At 45.1% G+C, this 20,704-nt stretch overlaps 3 protein-coding genes across 3 annotated transcripts in view; 1 reads left to right on the plus strand and 2 right to left on the minus strand.

Annotated features, from left to right (window-relative positions):
* LOC144129976 (uncharacterized) overlaps positions 1 to 2,760 on the minus strand; it is a 31,706-nt gene extending 28,946 nt beyond the window's left edge. Inside the window, exons 1-2 of the mRNA XM_077664026.1 lie at positions 2,566 to 2,760; positions 1,106 to 1,489 (exon numbers count right to left, since the gene is read on the minus strand). Coding sequence (XP_077520152.1) covers positions 1,106 to 1,489; positions 2,566 to 2,760 — 579 coding nt within the window. The remainder of the gene's footprint in view (positions 1 to 1,105; positions 1,490 to 2,565) is intronic.
* On the minus strand, positions 2,612 to 12,109 carry LOC144129144 (uncharacterized). The gene is made up of 5 exons (XM_077663084.1): positions 11,865 to 12,109; positions 6,484 to 6,697; positions 5,984 to 6,129; positions 5,067 to 5,403; positions 2,612 to 2,744 (listed from the first exon to the last, which is right to left on the minus strand). The coding sequence occupies exons 1-4, from the start codon at positions 12,104 to 12,106 to the stop codon at positions 5,073 to 5,075; spliced, it is 933 nt and encodes a 310-aa protein (XP_077519210.1). The 5' UTR covers positions 12,107 to 12,109; the 3' UTR covers positions 2,612 to 2,744; positions 5,067 to 5,072.
* A 2,645-nt stretch (positions 12,110 to 14,754) lies between these two features.
* LOC144129143 (tudor domain-containing protein 7A-like) overlaps positions 14,755 to 20,704 on the plus strand; it is a 72,038-nt gene continuing 66,088 nt past the window's right edge. The window contains exon 1 of the mRNA XM_077663080.1: positions 14,755 to 14,801. Coding sequence (XP_077519206.1) covers positions 14,793 to 14,801 — 9 coding nt within the window. The 5' untranslated portion in view covers positions 14,755 to 14,792. The remainder of the gene's footprint in view (positions 14,802 to 20,704) is intronic.

The following is a 20,704-nucleotide window of genomic DNA, read 5'->3' on the forward strand; positions in this document are numbered from 1 at the left end:
CATTTTTTGATTGTGACCTACAGACTTGTGCTTCCTCCTTAGCAGTACACTTCCAACTTGAACTAAGCTCCAAACAAATCTATTTTGATGCTCACGACGTTTTCTAACTGCATGGTCAAATTACAACAAAAACTGGTGATACACTTCTATTCAGCTCTAACATATAGACAATATAATACCGTCCACAAATTTGGGTTATGATGTTAGGTGAAGTTCTCTATAAGAAATGCAAATTCATTAATCTCCAGTGAAAACTGCCAGAAGACTTGCACTATAGTACAAAAAGATGGCACCAGCAACAGAAACAGACAGTCATGAATATGGGCAGCTGCAAATGCAGTACATTTGTAGACTTGGCTCTAGCTGACTTGGTACTGATGCACATAAAGTCTCACTGTGTTTCCCATCTATGTCAAGTTCAAGAATTTCATATTTTCAGTTCTATCTTCCAGTATTTAGTTCAATTCAACTGAATGTTTAGTTTAATTCGGTCTATCTGCTAAAAAGTCAAATACAGGTGACTTGCAAGATAAACTGCCTTGGCTACCTTTATGCCTGACAGCTGCTTTTTTCTGTTGGTTAATAACGCGTGCATAAAAGCTTCTAAGTGAATTTTCTCGCATACAGTGTAGCATTGATCCCAAGCCACGGCCAAGTGGCATTAAGTGACATGGCATATGACATATCGGTGAATCTACCCAGAGTAAAACAGGTCTCTCAATGGGCAGTGCAATGTCCTATGCTGCTTGGACACAGGGGCACCACCATCGATCTGACCTGGACTTCATTACATCAGCCAACCTGTACTCATTCATATAATCATTCCTTTCCATGCCTTAAGGGAATAAACACAGCTTAAAAAAAAAAAAACTGCCCTCTGTTGAAGACACCAGTGACGTTCTTCTGTGTTAGCCATAAACAGTAAATTTTGAATGAGTAACACCGCCAGGCATGACCTCACACCCGCTGGCTAGGAAATGTCAACCCTGAGCAAGATTTGAGCCAGCAGTCATTCAGTGGACATTCTCAACGTAGGGAGCTATTTTTGCAGTCTTTTGTAGCCCGCCGCCCCCTGGCCCATTTGTTGCCTCAGGGAACACCTCACCTCATCGACGATGAGTGCCTTGCGCGTGGTCCTCAGGTTGTACTTGCCGGCTGACTGCCGCTCCACTTCCTCAAACCTTCGCGTTGGCATCATGTCTGCGTCACGGATCACCCCACTCGCCTTCGGCTTTCGGCCACGCCGTGCACCACCTCCTTGCTGCTGCTGGCGTTGCAGCTGCTGAATGGCAGGCTCTCCAGCCACGGCTACCACTGCCTCCTGTGTGAACTGCTGAAGTGAGAGCTGGTCCAGCGATGTCAGAGTCATGGTCGTGGCCTGTTCCACCGCGAAAGAGGAGCCATTTTCCACCAGATGAATGTCTCCACTTGGCTGCTGCTCCCCCAATACAGTTGTGGCACCAGGTAGGTCAATATCACCTTCATAGGACTGCAAAATGGCACAAGACAGCAGATGGGGAGGTAAGTGGAGAAGCTAGCAGAGATCCATGCTTGAATTTCAGAGCAAAACAATGACAGGGACAGAGGAAAATGACAACAATAGCACTTACTCACAACCGAAATTTATTTCAAACAGGCTTTCGTGAGAAGAGAGTATCAACAACAAAAAAAAACATGCTTGCAGAAAGAATGACTGGAAGAACCTTTCCTTCTCAGAAATCCTTTCTTCTCATAATCTTATAAAGTTCTCACCCATAGCATAGAAAATATTTTTAGCTTTCAGTGACGCAACAAAAGCAACTCCAATGCAGCAGAGGCCACAAGGATGCAGAGGGTTTGGAAGACACACATAGAGGGACAGAAAAAGACTACCTCAAGTGTACTTTAATGCTAAGTGCCAATGGTACCAAAGCCAAGCTCATATTAAAAAATAAAGCATTTGTTAGACAAATTAGCTACAAGTTCAGCCCATCTGGTAAGCTGCAATGAAACAACTACTACATCAAGAAACAGAAAATGCTTCAAAGAATGCATAGTTTGTGGCTTGGATGTGGGGCAGCTTGATACTAGATGCTATTTTATCTAAAAGCACGTTAAAACTTGCTTGTAATGACAGCTGATTTTGACGGAAATAATTTGAATTTGAAACATCTCCTTTGATTTGATGACTAACATGGGACACTCACATGCCATAAGAGTAGTGTGATGTAAGCTGGCTGGCTCAGTCCAGATCATGAGAATAACAGTGCAAGGATGATGAAGAACCAAAAATACAAAATGATTATTGTCTCATTTTCACAATTTATTCTGTACCAAGCCTGCATTATTTTTCAATGACTGTGTGTTATTGCCATCTGCTATTTATCACACAGAATTGATGTGCACTATTAAACTAGGCAAAACATTTTTCAGATGGAACTGTAATGGGCCTTGTAAAATCTACCTGCAAGTAAAAAAATTTGCATAAAACACAAAGAGAAGATGACACAAGGTTGAAAGCGGCAATGAAGATTGCACTTCGAAGTGCAATTTGAAGTGGCACTTTTATTGCTCTTGGCTTCTCACCAATATTTCATGAATGGATCCATCCTGCAGCTGAATCAGCAGTTGTGTACGGGCTCCATCTTTCATCATGGCCTTCATCTGAGGTTCCTTGCTGGCTGCGGCTTCAGCCTGGCTGTTATGCAGGCCTGCTACATCATCCTGGCTTGGCTGCACACCAGTGGCTTCCTCAGAAATTGTTTCTGCATCACCAGCCATGAATTTTAAGAGACAAACGAGAGAAATGTAAAGATTAAGATCCCGATGACACAGCGTAGAGTCACTGCAGGTACGCTTAAAATCCAAAACAAGGCAATTTATATCATGCCACAGAATCTCGGATTATATTTTTTTTCAGAATAAAATGTTACTACAAATGCTGGTATTATCCCCTAACGAACATTTTTAAAATGAAATCTGCACCAAAATGGCCTTCCAGTAACCCTACCGGCATCTATCAGCCATATAAGAAACTGCTTTGGACAAGCCCTATTTACTGTAAATTGGACACAGGGTGCCACAGAATACATGATGAGCTGGATGCTTCACTGTCTGTTAGGGGGGTAAGCAGCTTCCAAATCACGAAAATCTAAAAAAAATACCAAATATTAGAAAACACCAGATTTCTTATCTATAAGATCTCTCTAATTATATCCCGAAAGATTTTCCCCGCAAACAGCCCAAAACTGATTCTAAAAAATGTTTTCTGTGACCACAGGTAGCAAAAAATTGATGGCCAATTTGCGTAGTTATGCCAAATGCGAATTAGGTGCACTAGCAGTTCAGTTTTCCTTTCGGTTCTAGTGTTCATATCCAGCGTTCATGGATGGCAGTTGTTCGGATGGCGATAATTGGTTAATGTTCATATTAGCGGAATTGGTCATTCTCTCCATTCATAGATCCTGGGAGACTTCAGATCGCGCTGTACTGTACACCTTCTTCGGTGCATGAGCCGGGTGAGCGTACTGGTCACAGCCTAGTTGAACAAAACTCGCGAAAAGGACGCATCTTAGAGACTTGACTCGTGAGACATCTCCTTGGCTAACATTATCCAACCATTGCTCTGATTGCATGGACCACCTAAGGAGCACAGACACATTTTTTTCTTAGTTTATTACATTATAATGCCACCTAATCCTTTCACCCTCACCAAAAGTGCTTATTCGCCTAAAAGAAAACAAGAAATAGTTTTGAGCACTACGCTTTTCCCGAGGTTACAGTACTGAAAGATGACAATTACTAAGATATTCATTTTAAATGACCACGTATATCCACCCCTAATTGAATAATGTTGAACACACACACACGCACACGCATGCACGCACGCGCGCACACACACACACACACACACACACACACACACACACATATATATACCTGGGCAGGTTGCTCACCACCCGGTGAGCAGGTGAGCAGCCTGCCACGAAGCCATTTTCAGACAGATGGACAGACAGATGGACAAAACAGGCAGGCAGACAAACATACAATGGCTAAATGGCTGAGATCTTCATGAAAATGCCTGTTTTCTCTAAAGTGTTTTTGATGTGAAAGCGCTACTTTACGAGGTCAAACTTCTCACCAAGTTTAAGTGAAGCCTGACCTTGAGAGCGATCTTGGCTGCACCATAAATAAATAAAATAAATATTGCCGCGACTAGGATTTGAACCCACGGCGGTGCAAACAGATCAGCTTCTCTGGCCAGTCAGCATGAGAGCACTATGCTATCACCGCAGCCGATCACGCCTTGTGTTAAAAATGCACAAAGTATGAAACAAAAGCAGCATTTTCAATATACTAGTTTTAATTTGTTTTTATTGGCTCGTAGTCACTTCACAAAACAACCTCATTTTTAAAAGCAAACGTTAGTGGGTAAGAAAATCACGTCACCATTTTAGGCATCAGCTGCTCTGAATGATGCACTTTTCATGCCTTGCATTATGCACAGTCCTGAATAGAATTTTACAGGAAGCAGCTGCATAGAAAATTCATTTTTGCACGATAATGCAGACCCTTTCACTGAAAAGCCTGGAAGCATAACGAAACAAGCACCTCCCCCTGGAATGAATACCAGCCAACTAGGCAGAGAAGCAATGCAGCAAGAACTATTTCCACACACCTGCATCGCATAAACTTTTGTCCAGGACTGTACATAGATGCCTGTTAATGGCAATTCTTTGTGGAGTAGTTCCCTCTCTGTTGCCCCCACAACTCCACAAGCATTGTGACAAAATTTTATGATATCTTATTATTTTACTACTTATTATTACATTACAACTTGCATTTTACTACTATTTTTTACCATCTTTACTTTACTGTTCACTATTACCATTACTTACTGCTCTAGTGCGAACTGTCATCATCATCATCAAAACAGATCTAAAATAGTGCGAGTGCTGCATTACTATATAACCATTTCATTAGCTAGAGCAAAACAAAAAAGGTAAAAATGGCGCTAAATCTAGTGCCCTCTTTCTTTCCCCTTGACAGCAAGGAAGACAGGTAGGTTTGTAGTACACCCTACCCACCTTGCTTCACTGCGGCTTGAACATTTTCAGAGCCTGCAATAGTCGAAGCTTGGCGCGGCTGCAGGGCCAACGGCTGTGACCTAGGTCTTCCACGGCCACGCACAGCGCTGGGCCGGCTACCCTCACGCTGCCTCCCCATGAGTTCCCGCAGATATGCAGGCCGGTAATGGTCTTGCAGGTGCCGTGCAAATTGCACACTGTCCCTGTACAGACGGCCACACTGAGAGCATGTCCACTGCTGATGATTGTGCGAGGAGACCGCACTCGATGTTGCCGCCGCGCTGACTGCGCAGTCTGTCGGCGAGTCGCCACTTGCGATCGTTTGCCCTTGGTCTGCCTGAAAGAGGTGGATGGCGCATATAAAGAGCTGGTCAGCTAGTCAGAAAAAAGAACAGCTAGTCAGAAACACCAGCAATGGGGCCATGTAGTCATGAAAGGGCACGCTGTCAATTATCACAAAATTAGAAAAGCCCAGTGAGAAAAGAAAGAGCGCTGTCAGGGAGTTTGGTTTATCTTTCACGGCTTCTGTTTCTTCATCATAGTTTTTGTGTCACAGCCGGAGATAGAACTCTACCACTGGCTAGTTTTCTAGTATGAGAGGAATAGAAGAGTGTGCTCACAAGAACATTGTCAAAAAAGTTAAGAAAAGAGCAGCATGTTAATGGTTATCAGTTATCAGGGGCACTGCGCGTGTTGTACTGGGTCAGTCCTGCAATTTTCGGTGCACTATCAATGCAAGAAGAGAGAGAAATCCTAAAAGACCAAGAAAATGGTTCCATTATCAAAAGGTGTTTCAGGTCTTCCTTGAAACTCCCATTCCCAAATATGTGCCACCAAAGACACAGTAGCTCACTGCGGCTACTGCGGCAATTGCAAAACTGCTAAATACATGCCTGCAACATTTTACATCTGCTTACTTGAGGAATGATGGTGACCTTTGTTGGAGGCCGGGCGAGTGACACATTTCTTGGCGGACGCCCCCTTTTCCGCTTCGCCGGTGGGCCACCCGGTTGAGCGGGCACTGATGGAGGAGGAGCCACAGACGGTTCTTCTGTGGGACCGGCTGCAGTATTCAGGAGAAAAAAATTAACAGCTTTGTATGCAAGCAGCAGCGCACTTAATGGTTTTTCAGCCAAATTCCCCTGGAGTCAAAAAGCTAAAAGATACGGGACAGGCGAACTTGGAAGCATGGCCAACACACTTATGGCCCTAAGAAACATGGACAAAATCAGCACACTACTGAGACAAAAGAGTTTAACTCATGTCTACAGTTGCTATAACTGAGCCATAAGCCCCATTCCATATAGGAAACACAAACCAGCAGAAACAAGCTGCTATCGTTTGGCAATGGGCTAATTAAAATTTTTCATGTTCCTACAGTGAGCACAGTGCAGGCATTAAAGCAAAAGTTACTTACCCATCTTGCGTCCATAAGGTGGTGCATAGCCAACATATAGCGTGTCACCACGGTTGACTGGCTTCTGCACGCTGAAGTAGATATCTTGACCAAGCTGGTAGGCAATGAGGTTCTGCATCGACGGCTCTGGTGTTGGCTCCACAAAGCACATCCAGTTGCACTGGTACTCGTCGGAGGTGTCAAGGCAAGTGGCACGGCCCTTCGTTGGAAACACCTGCGTACGGATCCTCCATGTAAATTTTCTCCTTGCATCCCGCAGAAGAGTTGCAAAATTACAGCTTGTGTGTTCAACAGTGCCACAGCAGAGGAAGTAAGATCATATGGTGAAGTGTTAATAAATCTTTACAGCAACAAAAATTCTGCAAAAATTTTCAGCCTTCTGTCTTCGTTCTTCCACTTCTATGTTTGTGCAATGCCTTTTGCCTCCTCACACACACTGGCTAAATATTTGGCCTTCGATCCTTATTAAGCACAGTGTGCACTAATATAAAGAGTTATCTCATTCTAGCAGCAACACCTTGAAGATCAAGACGACAGTGACTTAGGATATGCTGTGACACCTCGCACATCTTTAAACCTGGAGACAGTTAGCAGACAACATTAACATTACGGGAACTCTCCTATCTGGCATGATCAAAAGATAATGTGTGGCTTACCGCTATGCTCAAAGCCCATGAGCACTATCAAACTTGCATTACGCTTGGCACTGCTGGAACATGCAAATAATGTACTCACTTGCTTGACAGACGCAGGCACACGATAAATGCATCTGCTATTTTGGTTATAAAAATATTATTAAGACGTAAAGATACAAGATCAACACGTAAAGATACAAGCGAAATTAAAAGGAACACCTTAGCCAGCAACCGTCAGATTACTCTATAACTATAAGTAAAAGCATCACGTTCATTTTATCCAGGCATTTACCCTCTAGAAGAATTACAACTGTTGCACTTTTTCAAGTTTAATGCAAAAGTAAAAATTTAGTTTTTGGTAAAAACAAATTTGGTTCTTGAATGAAAGCTAAGCATTCCCCTTCATGCTGCTGTACCTCAAATTTGATAAAGTTCATGACTGACAAGACAGTTCAAATATATTCCAAAAATACAATTGAGCCAACCTATAACGACCACAGATATAACAAAAGCTCGGTTATTATGAAAGAAGGCGGCGCTACTATCAAAATATGTATTACAGGAATGCAAACACATCTCGGATATAACTAGAGGTCGGACTTTTCGGTTTAAACCAGAAAAACAAAATGATAATAGTACGCTGAATTCACTTTTCGAAATTCGGTTTTAACCGAGAAAGGTCAGTATTTTTTGGCTTGCATCTTCTGAATGCTGCTGAATGATTGCTGGCTTCTGAATGATTGTTTCTGAATGATTGCTGGCTTCTTCTGAATGTGAGTTACACTCACTTAAAGTTGAAAATTAACTAATTACGGCAGCCAAGAACATGATGTGACAATGGTATTGTAGGATAAGCAGCTTATTTGCCACAGAAGCTCAGTCGTTAGTGCTCGCGGCTACTGGGCCGAAGTACCCGGGTTCGAACCCGAGCATGGCAGCCACGGTTCCATGGAGGCAAAACGCAAAAGACACCCATGTGCTGCGCATGCATGTTAAAGATCCCTAGGTGGTTGAAATTATTTCCAATCCTTCCAGTAGGGCCCTTTTCCCTCTTTCTTCTTTCGCTCCAACCTTTCTCTCCTTCCTTATGGCATGGTTGAGGTGTCCACTGAGAATTGAGGCAGTTGCTGCACCATTTCCTTTCCTCAAAAACCACTAAAAAATAAGCAGCACAGTTGTGCGATTTGAGGTATTGCCCCCAGCTTACATGCCTCAGCAGACTGGGAAACATCATCTCATCACTGCCTTCTAGATAAGCACTGTTTCTTCACTATCATCACCTTCTTAAAGTAGATAGTTGGTTTAGGTTAACCTAGTCCATGTAGGGCATTGACACGAAACCGCGAATGGGTATCATGAAAAAGTATGTATTACCTATCGCAGCAATTGAGCAGCAGTTCCATCGCTGCCATCAAAACAAAGACCATATGATGCCCCGTCCTTGCGCTTAGTGCAGCGTGACAACCCAACGGTGACACGTCCACCTGGTTCCAAGAAGTAAACTTCCACTTCCGTTTTTGTCTGCCGACTATCTGATTTAACCTGAGTCACGTCTCTTTTAATGAGGGTAACAATTCTTTCTACAAGCACAACTTCAAGCACTACCATTTCCGTGTTAATTACTGGCAAATAAATTGTTGAAAATGACAAAAAAAACGCAGAATTACAACATTAAATCACCGAAAAAAGTCAGTATTTCATTCATCAAAAATAACATTCGCAAAAAAACAAACAAAAGTAGCATCCTGAAATAAAGACCGAAAAAAAACCACCAAATGTTCAAGAAATAAAAACTGAAAAGTCCAACCTCTAGATATAACGAACCGTGGCCACACCACTTGGTTATAGCGAACTATGAGGTATCATATAAACTTGCCCCTGGAGTCGAAAAACTCTGGAAGTACGGAGACTGAAGAGCATCTCGTCCCCCGTGACACGATCTCGGAGAAAACATGAGAACCCAAAGAAGCAGTAAAAACGCAGCATGTAAACTGTAGATAACCACCCGCCAAGCGTGCACTGACAGCCTGCAAGTCAATCGTTTACTTGTGGCGTTTGGCCAAGGCGTCTACAGTAGAAGGAGAAGCACTGTGGGCACGAGACAGGGCCAACGTTTAAAGTGAAGCTACACTGCGCATGGTCGGGGATCAATTCAATGAGAACAATTTGAAAAGTTGGAAAGCCTTGCTGGAACAGCTGGTCATGTGGCATGCGACTCCTGCCCAGTCAGCTGTCGATCTTGTCTACTACTACCGTGTGCAGACAGAGCGCAGACAACAAAAATTGCAGCTGGTACATTCTGTGCCAACATACACTACATTATCGTAGTGGCTGCATGGGCCCAGGAATGATAGATGACGCTGTCGAAAGCCCAGGGGATCAGACACACGTGGATTTCTTTCAACATGTCTTTTATGCACAACTAGTTGGATGTCTCAAGGGATGACTTCATTGACATGGATACCAACATCTCAGAGACAAGCTCTAACGAAGCTCTATGCGAAGTATGAGCATTCCTCACCCATAAGGAATTTGATTCAGATGGCTGAACTGCCACCACCTACTGTTAAAACGTCATATGCAATTAGTTATACATTATAAAGCGTTCCTAACACAGATTGTTAGCAGCAACGATCTTGGCGAGGAGAACATGACTGCTCTGCAGAGCGTGGAAAGCCCCACAATAGGGTCAGCTTTGAAGTAGATGCACAAAACTCACTTTTTTAAAAGAGTATAGACACCTAACTTTTGGGTGCATGTTTTCTCGTTTGTAATGATGTGTAAGGCATTACTATACATGGATTACCACCTGCTATTATCCTACAACCACTAAATAATTTATAATCGAATTTCTCGTTCTGTTTCGGTTTCAACCGCTGAGTGAGGACTGTGACGTCAAAATGCGGTTATAGGTCACGTGAGGCATGAAAAAAAAACTGCAATATAATCGCTGCTTTCACATTCGTTGTCATTCCAGCTCTTAACAAAGCCTGGTTCCAGCAGCGTAGTGGATTAAAACAATGAAGCAGCGATTATATCAATGTTTTTAATGCCTCACGTGACATAAAACAACTCTTTGACGTCACAGCCATTGTTTGGCTGTTGCAAGCGAAACCGAAACAGCATGACAGAAAAATACGATTATAAATATTTAGCGGTAGTAGATGAATACCACATGATGATTCACGCATAGTAGTGTCTTCGCATCGTTGTAGAAAAGAAAACATGCCACCAAAGTTAAGTGTCTACACTTAAATGCCACTTCTGTCGAACTTAGTTTTACTGGTTGTAATATGGGAAGTCCATTTAATACGAACTTCGGATACAACGAACGCCATCCGATTAACTGTCAGGTTCATTACAAGTGGGCTTGACTGTAATACTCCTGGCACTGTCTGATGCCAGTGCTAGCACCGCATTGGACTGCTTCGCTCCTGACAAGGATGCAGGTAACTACAACGCAAGGAAATGATGCCAAGTGGCACAGCATAACGAGACTCCATGTCTAGGGACATCCAAAGGCTACAAGGATTGCACCATGTTTTCAGCTGTTGCTATCTTTGGCACGTTTTACACTTGGTGCATGCTGGCAACACTTAGGTTAAAGCGGCACTAAAGACACCCCTAACAAATTTTCATTCAAAGTAAAATTAGGCAGCTGGGACTTCTTCAACTCTGTCAACTTAGTTCTACAGAAAAAGGCACATTTATTGCCAAGAAATTTAATATTAAGCTGGATCAGAAGTCTTGTTCGCGCTAGTTGATCAGTGGTAATAAGTATGCTGAATCAGAAGTCTGGTTTGGGTTATTTGGTCAATTGTACTCGGGGGCAGACTTACGGGTCAGGTCGCTCTTGGAGAGGGCGGTCTCATTTGAGCCATGCATTTCTTCGACTTTTTTCATCAAAAAATGGGGTTCAACATGGTTTTTCCTATGTAAAATTTCTCCCTTGGTGGGGGGGCGGGTAGAGGGGCAACTCCTTTCCTATAAAACCACCACTGATGAGACTTAAGTTCAATATTTATTTCATGTCACTACTATTTGAACTAGTAACGTTGGTGACATCGAGCACCACCGGTTCCTCCATTAATTTTGTTTTCATCTACATTGTGTGATAAAACTGCACTTGTGGCAGTGATAGAAAGTTACTTTAACGATCAGACTCAAAATTAACCCTCCGCTTTCTGTTCCATGCAACAAAAAGTCTCATCTGACGTCACCATAGTGTACATGTGAAAATGGCAGCTGGTGGCAATGCCTGCCTCTCAGTTTTTCCTCTTTTCAATCTTCTAAACGCTCCATTCTCAATTAAATTAGCCCTCTTGTCAATAGAAAGTGGTAATCCATCGACATAGCCCAGACAAAAAGAGGCATTATGTCTCCAACCAGAATCTAATGGAACCAATTGGAACAAGTTAGGTTTTCGGACTTTTCCAACTATAAGTTCCAAATGATCCCAGTTAATACCAGTTGGTATTCCAGTTGGATTTAAAGAAATTTTTAGTTGAATCCAAATGAAATTTTTCCAATTGGAAGCAGTTAGGTTTTCGGAGTGTTCCAATTGGTTACAGTTAATGCCGTTTGGTATTCCAGCTAGATTTAATGGGAGTTTCAGCTGGGCACAATTTGTCGCGCCCGGGGCCCCTTTAAATGATCATGGATTGCATGACATGTGCAGCCTACTGTCACTAAACTAACTGCCGCTGAAAAATGCTGCCCTGAGAGCTTAGGCTGAGAAGTTTGCACCTTGAGCTTGAAACGTGGTGTGCCCTTGAAAGCTCGATACCGGGGGGCCTCGACTGGTCCGAACTGGGTCCCCACAGGAATGTCCTCACGTGCTGTGACACGAGGGCCACACTCGTTCTCGACCAACGCCAGCGTGGGTGGAAGGGAAAGGCGTGCCCGCGACGGCACTGACTTGTCGTCCACCTTCTGGGCCAGGCCCAAGAGGGGGCAAGCTGCCGTCGCGTGGCCCTCCCCACAGACATTGCACTCTGAAAGATGCAAAGAGAACAAGTGGATAGGTTGGTAATTAAGGCCGAAAAAATGAACTGAGAAGTGGTTGGAGAATTAGAAAAGCTTCTCCCACTGCAGAAACTGAACACTGCACGATGAAGCTGAAAAGCATATCAGAACTGATTGCTCATTTGCTTTTAAATCTGCAAGAAGGTTTGCTCTTTATTAGGCATAGCACAACATTTCAGTGCCAACTATCTGGAATATAAAACAGTTGGTAGCTCTATAATCAGCTACAAGGGGCACGTACAGCAAGGAGCTGTTAATGATAGGATGCTAATAAATATTGCATATGTGCCTTATAGCACATCAGTAATGCCTTAGCAAATCTTACTGGTTTATGAAAGTATATGTATTGATTGTATGCAATTTACCGAAGTAATCGCCTAAAAAACATCAGATTTCACATTTTGTCCCAGCTTTCCTTCTGCACAATTGTTTATATCAGTCATAACAAAAAACAATTTTTCCTGTAGAGTCCTAAGAAAGACAGCACATTTAGATATCAGTGAACCACACAGCTAATTGCCAAGAAAAGAGGCAGTTGGGGAAGGGGAGAAGGTGCGCGCATACCACAGAGGGATATGGGGGGTGCGAAATGTATTCATCTGTAAGCAAAAGAAAAGAGAGCACTGCCATAAAGTATGACTTGTTACCTCAGTGTCACCTTTTTGTCAGCATGTAAGCCACTTGTTGCAGGTGAGCATCATTAGGAGAAAGGAATAGGCCTTCATATGCAGTGATTGGGCCAGCAAGTTTTGTATGTCAACAAGCTGTTCATGCAAATTGATTTGAAAAAAAGGAAAAGTACTCCACACGGCTTGGTGTTCTTCCTTGCAGACCACAAGAGCCACTAAGTGGCGTTTTTCTCTCTCTCTCTCTCTCCCTTGAAAAGTAAAAGCATTAAATGCGCTAGCTGCAACTCACCTCTCCCCAATAATTACCCACTCGGTTGCCTGCAGTGTACAGACCCACTTCAAATACATCACCGCAAATGGTACATGCCTTTAAGCCAGTATTCTCAGTGGCCAAACTGCATTTTGATCACTTTAGTTTATCGGGACTAACCAATGGAGAACCTGTTACCTATTGTTGCTGACAGCATGTTTTGTGTACAAATAGTGACCAGTCCCACAAAGACACAATGTTTATCTCACAAAGCTGCAGGCCCTAAAAAGTGCTCCTCTTACAGACGTCATAAAATATATAAAGTTGCTTGTGCCAGGCCCATAGTTTGAACAAATGTTTGGCATAGAGTGAAGAGGCCAAATGGAACCCCAAAATTTTAATTTGCCTCAACTCAATGCAAAGAAACATGTGCAAAAGAGTGCTCACAACAAAGCTAAGTAGGAAAAAATGAGCATGATTGCAAATGAGAAGACTTCGACAAGTGTTCCTGTACTTGTCCTTGTGCCAGTCTACCTGCACTGTTTATTGCTCGATGCCCGTGATCTGTAGCATTTTTTATTCAATCAGGCAATGCACCTATGAGCTGCACTTGTTAAATATGTGCAGGTATCTGTGGTATTCTTGTACCATAACTGCAGCGAAGAAACGCGTTCACATTGGGAAGAAACAACACATGGACGAACACTGCAATTATGTAGTGGGTTTCCTCTCTATGTTAACGCGTTTCTTCGCTGCAGGTATGACACAAGAATGCGGCAAACTAGCCCAAAAGCTCGTTTTACTCAAGTATCTGCGGTAGCGAGAATTTGAAGGCTTCGAGTACACTAAAAAATTTAGGCAGCATGTGGGGCCAAAACCTGCTTATGTGCAGCACATGCAGTGCTCTAGAGATGTGGCAGTGCACTACAGGGAAATGTTGCGTGCTGCCACGGATGCACTCCTCTGCGCGAGCCGTCAGCAACCAGTCGTTGCTACTGGGAACACATGAAATAACGGCTGAACCAAATACATGCGCACGGAAGGCAGATTTCATAATTGTTTAGATCGTCAAACAAAAGGCGGTATTTAATTCACAAAACGATTCTTGTGAACGACGGACGCACTCATCCGAGCGAAAACATTCATCATTAGGTTCGTGCCGAAATATGATGCAAGCTGCGGTTCATTTAGCAGTTGTCGCGCCTCAGGACGGCCTGACAGAAACGCTTTACTCGGATAGCGAAGAACTCTTTCATCCTCTTTATTGGAAGACAATCGAATGCGAGAGACGATTCATTCACAGCCAAAATCTACCGAATGGTCACAGTACAGCTGAAGCGTTCTTGCAATGAGGTCGAATGCTGTCACAGCGTCACGCCCAGCGCGCCGTAACGAAACGCACAGATTACGGTATCGTAAACAGTCTAGAAATAACACGAACTATTAAAACACTTCTTTCACAAAGCGCGAAAGCACGCACAGCCGGTCCAAAACGCGCAGCTCAAGACAGACCACAATAAAATGTGAAAAGTATCACCGACGAACGGCATGAAGCATCTAAAAATATTTTGTACTTGCAAAATCTCTTTTACTCGTAACCTCACATTTGCCGCGATTAGTGGGATAAAATTTTTATTTGAAACCTCTCTCAAACGATCGAGAGACTAGAGGGAAATTGAAATATCGAATAACCTGCGCTAACGCAACCACATTTTTACTCAAGGCAGGCACCAAAAAGCAATATGGCGCCCCTTTGATGCGTGTGAGTGTATGCTGCGGGTACGTTTTGAGCAGGACTTACCTTCTTGCGGCTGCTGTGCTGGCGCGGAAGCTTCAGCAGCATAGTCTGTGACGTTGGCATAAATGTTTACGTACATTGTGTCATATAATTACTGTATCAGACTTTGCCACCAATCCGATGTTATGCCGCGCATTGTATTTTCAGAGCTGCTGAGAGTGATCATCACGGCACTGAGTAATGCCGTCAGCTTGTTATACTAGTAATTGCGTTTGGTTGTGCGACATATTTGTAATTGAAATCAAAATTCATACGTAGCGTACGGCGTTAGTAGCTGATGCGCAAAAACCTGGTAATAGCAGCCATTGTGTTTTAAGCTTTGCGCATGCGCGTTTGGTGGCGCGCAACAGTTCCGATTCAAAAGTCGCGCGGGAACTCGTGTGTGCGTACTATGGTGCAGCTTAAAGGACTAGAACTTTGAGCCCTGTGAGTATTTCATAATTTATCAGCATGGTGTTCACGAGCTGGGTTCTTAGGTGATTGTTAGTGATAATGACCTTAGCTGCGCATTGAGAAAAGGGGGTAGGAAGTAAACTTTTGGGAGACCTTTTAACAGCATATCGCATTAAGTAAAGCAGCTGTTGAACACCTTAACCAGAGCTGGCACCAAGGAATTCCTAGTGGGGTGAATGAGGGCGTAAAATTCGCTTTAACCGCACTATTATTTCACAAGTGCAGGACTGAGGACAAATGGAAGTTTGACTCTATCGGTAGGGTACCGCGTTCAGATAACAATGAACAGCTCTCAACAAAAACGGAGCTAGAAAAGAAAAAAAGATACAAATGTCGTCGCCATGAGCCGATGATTTCGCAGGTAATATATGTGCATACGTCGACACCGATAATTTTGCGCTGGTAACAGTTGCGCTTTACCGCCATTCACATCAAATCGGTGGCATCCTGTCCTTTTCGGCAAGGTCGGCAAAGAGTTTGAACCCACTGATGAGCTGAGTTTTAAACTCATTTTCTCTGCGATAATTGGTTTATATGGTTTATGAGGATTTAACGTCCCAAAGCGACAGGCTATGAGGGACGCCGTAGTGAAGGGCCCCGGAATTTCGAACACCTGTGGTTCTTTAACGTGCACTGACATAGCACAGCTGACGGGCCTCTAGAATTTCGCCTCCATCAAAATTCGACCGCCCCGGCCGGGATCGAACCCGCGTCCTTCGGGACAGCAGCCGAGCGCCATAACCTCCGCGGCGGCTCTGCGATAATTGCGTATTTTGCTGCAGGGCAAACATTAACATATTCAGAAATAACCAATGTTTACCGATAGTCCTTCTGACCAATAGGGTCCCTTATTCTAAATGTCTAATAATTAGATGCAGTTGTCCTCAGTGTCCCTTTCATTCTCAGCAAAGCAGTTCGAAGTTCATACTTTGAGGAGTCAGTGCAAAATATTTTGTTTACTTTTAAGCTCTTTGAACATTTAGCTTCCCTTTTATCCTTCTGGGTATTAAAACACAGTTTAGAGAAACGCTGACTTCTGTCAGCTGCGGCGGCAGTAAAAGGCGCAAAGCTGGATCGCTGTTGCCACAGCGTCGGCCGTGACATGCCATTTCTGGGCCTGTTATCGCCGCTTTTGCTGCATGTTTTCCACTACGCGATGTGCTGAGTCATACATGGCGCTGCATCCAAGGGGCTCATAGAGTTTTTTTAAACATATAGTAGGACACAAGTTAAAAAAAAACAGCAGTTGGTAACACTGGGAAACGGTTCGCGACGTCCTGTATTACTCCGCTGGCCAATCACAACATTAATGAAATCAGCTCTTTAATATCTGACTATATCAAACAAGGCAGGTATCAAAATCTGATATCTTATAATCTTGTGATTAGCTACTTGTTTTAGAAACGGGAAGTTTAGCCAATGGACTACGTTTTTGCCTTGGAGGAATTTTGTCAAGAAGACTGGGCCCATTCGGGGTTCGTCTCAGACTCGGAACAATCGGATTATCCACGGGCAGATTTATGGGCCACTCTTGGAGGGGACGATTGGGGGTAGCAATGAGGGGTGGTCCCGTTTGAACCATGTATTTCTTGGACGTCCTTTTGGGGCCCCGCGATAGTCCACAACTCCAGGAAACGCATTCACAAACCGCACTGATAACTATACCCAACAGTCATGAGTAGGATTTCTGGCAATCGTTCCCCCTTTTCAGTTTGTTTGTTACTGCCATAGGGATACCGGTGGCACTTGGGGAAAATGCCGGCGTCGTTGGTGTCAAGTCTCAGCGAGTACATACCTCCAGAAGCGCCACCTACGTCCACCCTCTACAAAAGCCTGCGCAGCAGCGGAACGAAAAAGCAATGGCGAAATCGAATTCAGAGATGCAGTGGGAAAGCGAACTTCCCTCAAGAAGCACCACCCACTCCCCACCCACCTCCTGAAAAAGAAAATAGTAGCGATAGCGTTCTTCTTTCCCTCCAGCCCAAAAAAAGACAAAAACAGGAAGACGGACACACACAGCGCTGCTTGTCTACTTTTTGTCCATGAACCAACAAGTCCAAGCATATCTACCCTTCCAATTCTGACTTCGCAAAATGAGCCACATTGATAGACCATGGCGAGTCCTCGTACCTCTACGGGCGGAGTGGCGCAGTGAACGCGCCGCTGCACCGGCAGATGGCTGTTTCAAACACAATGACCGATGTGGCTTGTGAGACCCAGGTGCACAAGTTGCTGTTCCCGAGCAGTGCGAGAGGAAATACGCTCCCGAAAATTTCTGCGGAGTACTTTGGGAGGCTGTCTATTTTACATGTAGGCCTGCTGTTGTTCGAGTTATATTCACTTTTGTTGAGTGATTCTTTGTCCGGCGTCTCCCTTCGCTCCCCTACCCCTACAAATGGGGAGAGGGGCAAGTGGAGGGAGGGAAATCCCCCTAAACACCACCTTGCCGATGAAGGCTTCACACAGACGCTGCCGGAGAGTCTTCGCCTTTATGGCCCTCCTAATATGCTATCGCATTAAAATATTAAACAGCAATCGCTGGTTCGATCCAACGGGAATGCGTCAGTATGGCCCGTTTCCATATGACCCCTCACATTCCGCTCACTGCAGCAGCTACCTCTTTCTCTTCCATTGTGTCCACCCCGTGGTCATCGGTCAAGGGAACTGCAACCATCATGTCGTCAATAATCATCGAACGGGCCACGATGCTACTTGTTGAATGACCGGTGTCCATCACGTTGTCCGCACCACTTGGACTTCTGCTCATTCCCCCTCTTGTCGATGAAAATGCTTTCATCGCGCTGCTCAAGAAGCCATAGCTCAATTCACATCCGCACAGAACATTTTTCCACGTGCACATTTATTAGCTTCTTGAAGTTAACAGTACAGACTGAGACACACACGCACAGGGGGCGAAGGATGAGGACGAATACTCCTTTTCGCCATCTGAGTGTGTGCCAGACTGCACTGTTAACTTCAAGATGCTCCATAACCAACTACCCCGGCAAATCCTCTTAACACAATACTTTTATTAGGCCTCGAAACGCAAATACACACTCCGCTGGCGCTGCTGTCCAAGCGTGCATTCGTTCCTTTCCTCTGCGCTGCTTGGATGTCCGCCGAGAAATGAGAGAGTTACCCGAACGCGGCGGCTGCGTTTTTATGGAAACAAAACGCTAAGGCGCCCGCGTGCTGTGAGATGTCAGTGCACGTTAAAGATCCCCAGGTGGTCGAAATTATTCCGCAGCCCTCCACTACGGCACCTCTTTCTTCTTTCACTCCCTCCTTTATCCCTTCCCTTACGGCGCAGTTCAGGTGTCCAACGATATACGAGACAGATACTGCGCCATTTCCTTTCCCCCCAAACCAATTATTATTACGACGCCCTTTCCTCAAAAACAATTTTAATTTTTTTCATGAAGGGGATTAATGAGGTACAGAAAGAGGCCGTGCCATAGAGAAAGAATGGTCGTATAGTGGACTGGAGGGCTCCAGATTAATTTCGGCCACGTGGAGTTCTTAGTGCAAATTGACACCGCACAGAACATGTCTCCATTGAAGGGTATATCTTATTCATGGAGGAAGGAAAGTTTCCTTCCTTTCTCCATGATCACATTATTGGTGGTGGAGCGTTTCACGTGTGGGAAGCAAATGATTCGACAGCGGCGCCACGTGCACGGTGGCTCAGTGGGCGCTTGTCTACAGAGCCGGAGTTCCCGGCTTCGAACGCAGCGGCCGCGTTTCGATGGAGGCGAAACGCAAAGGCGGCCATGTGCTGTGCGATGTCTGTGCGCGTTAAAGATCCCCATGTGGTCGAAATTATTCCGGAGCCCTCCACTACGGCACCCTCTTCGTTCACTCCCACCTTCCTAGAGCTCCCTTCCCTTATGGCGCGGTTACACCGAGATGTGAGACAATTACTGCGCCATTTCCTTTCCTAAAAAAAAAATGACGGGGGTTCAACGTGGCTTGAACTATAGCTACACGAGCGAAAGCTCTGTTAAACATGGTCTTCACTGTCTCAAATCAAACGTCAAGGCCAGGTACCTAGCGGTCATAGTCATGTGATCACGTGGTCATACTCCCATAACTTGGGCCTGTTACGGATGGAGAACGCCAACATGCCTAGAACGTTCAAAGGACTGGGAGTCGTCAATCGACAGATGCTTCAAGGAGGCGTCGCTGCGGCCCCCCTGTTGTTAACGGGGTGAAGTGGCCATCCGCTGCCTGGGAACGTTTTTGGGAGCATGGTTCTCGTTAGTTCTCGACGTCGGACCACGCGGGACATAACAACGTCGTTTTCTCCGAAGGGAGGGCGGTGCGGGGCCGCAAGTGAGCCGCGGCAGACGCGGCTGTAAGCCAACGACGCCGGAATGCTCGTGCTTCGGAAACAACCTCGCCTTACCCTGTCTTCCCTTAGTTGGAACCATCTGTGCAAGTGCCGCGGCGGCCTTTCGTTCCCACGTAGCGCTGTGAAGTGCAGGTGACTGATCTTCGACTCCGCTTGGACCCCCATTCGGGCTTTTCATTACTGCTGCAGGGGCAGCACGGACCATAACTTGCCAGAAGTGGCAAGAGTGTGTTGTTGGGGCCGCCGTGGAAGGCGGACCCTAAAAACTGGACACGTGATCGACGTCACAGTGATTGGACGCATTTTTAATGAACTAGATTCCCCAACTAAGGACCTGGGGACAGGGGACCCTATTTAAGCAGCGATCTGGCATGTGATCAGCCAGCTCCCGATTCACTCTTTCGAACTATGTAAATATGTAAATAAACCCTTTTCAGTCTCTTCTCCACCTCGAATACCATCTCGTCCTTTTGTCACCCCGTAACAGCAGTCTGCCGATCCGAAATCCGTGGGCCTCGACCTTGGAGGGAGACGGCCCAGGCAAACCAGGGTCCCGCATCTAACAACTGGTGGCAGCGGTGGGATCGAAGCGCAATCCTCCAACACTGGTGGCTTGCTATGGGGTTGGAGCTCCACATCTAACAGGCCATACCACCATGCAGTTAAGATCGCGGTTTGGCCTTGTGAGGCATTGAAGGTCATTGTCTCATCCACATTTAAATCGGAAGTTGCACCTCGAGGAACCCGCCGCGGTGGCTCAGTGGTTAGGGCGCTCGGCTACTGATCCGGAGTTCCCGGGTTCGAACCCGACCGCGGCGCCTGCGTTTTTATGGAGGAAAAACGCCAAGGCGCCCGTGTGCTTGTGCGATGTCAGTGCACGTTAAAGGTCACCAGGTGGTCGAAATTGTTCCGGAGCCGTCCACTACAACACCTCTTTCTTCAAGGAGAGGGCCGAGTCGGGCTGGTTGGTTCATGTTGAAATGGTAGGCAAAACAGCGCTGACGGACGGTTGATCAGCGCATGTGTCTGTCTCGCCTTATTCCGTCCCGTCCGTCAGCGCTGTTTTGCCTACCATTTCAC

The sequence above is a fragment of the Amblyomma americanum genome, chromosome 4, assembly GCF_052857255.1.
Source record: "Amblyomma americanum isolate KBUSLIRL-KWMA chromosome 4, ASM5285725v1, whole genome shotgun sequence".
NCBI classification, from domain to species: domain Eukaryota; kingdom Metazoa; phylum Arthropoda; class Arachnida; order Ixodida; family Ixodidae; genus Amblyomma; species Amblyomma americanum.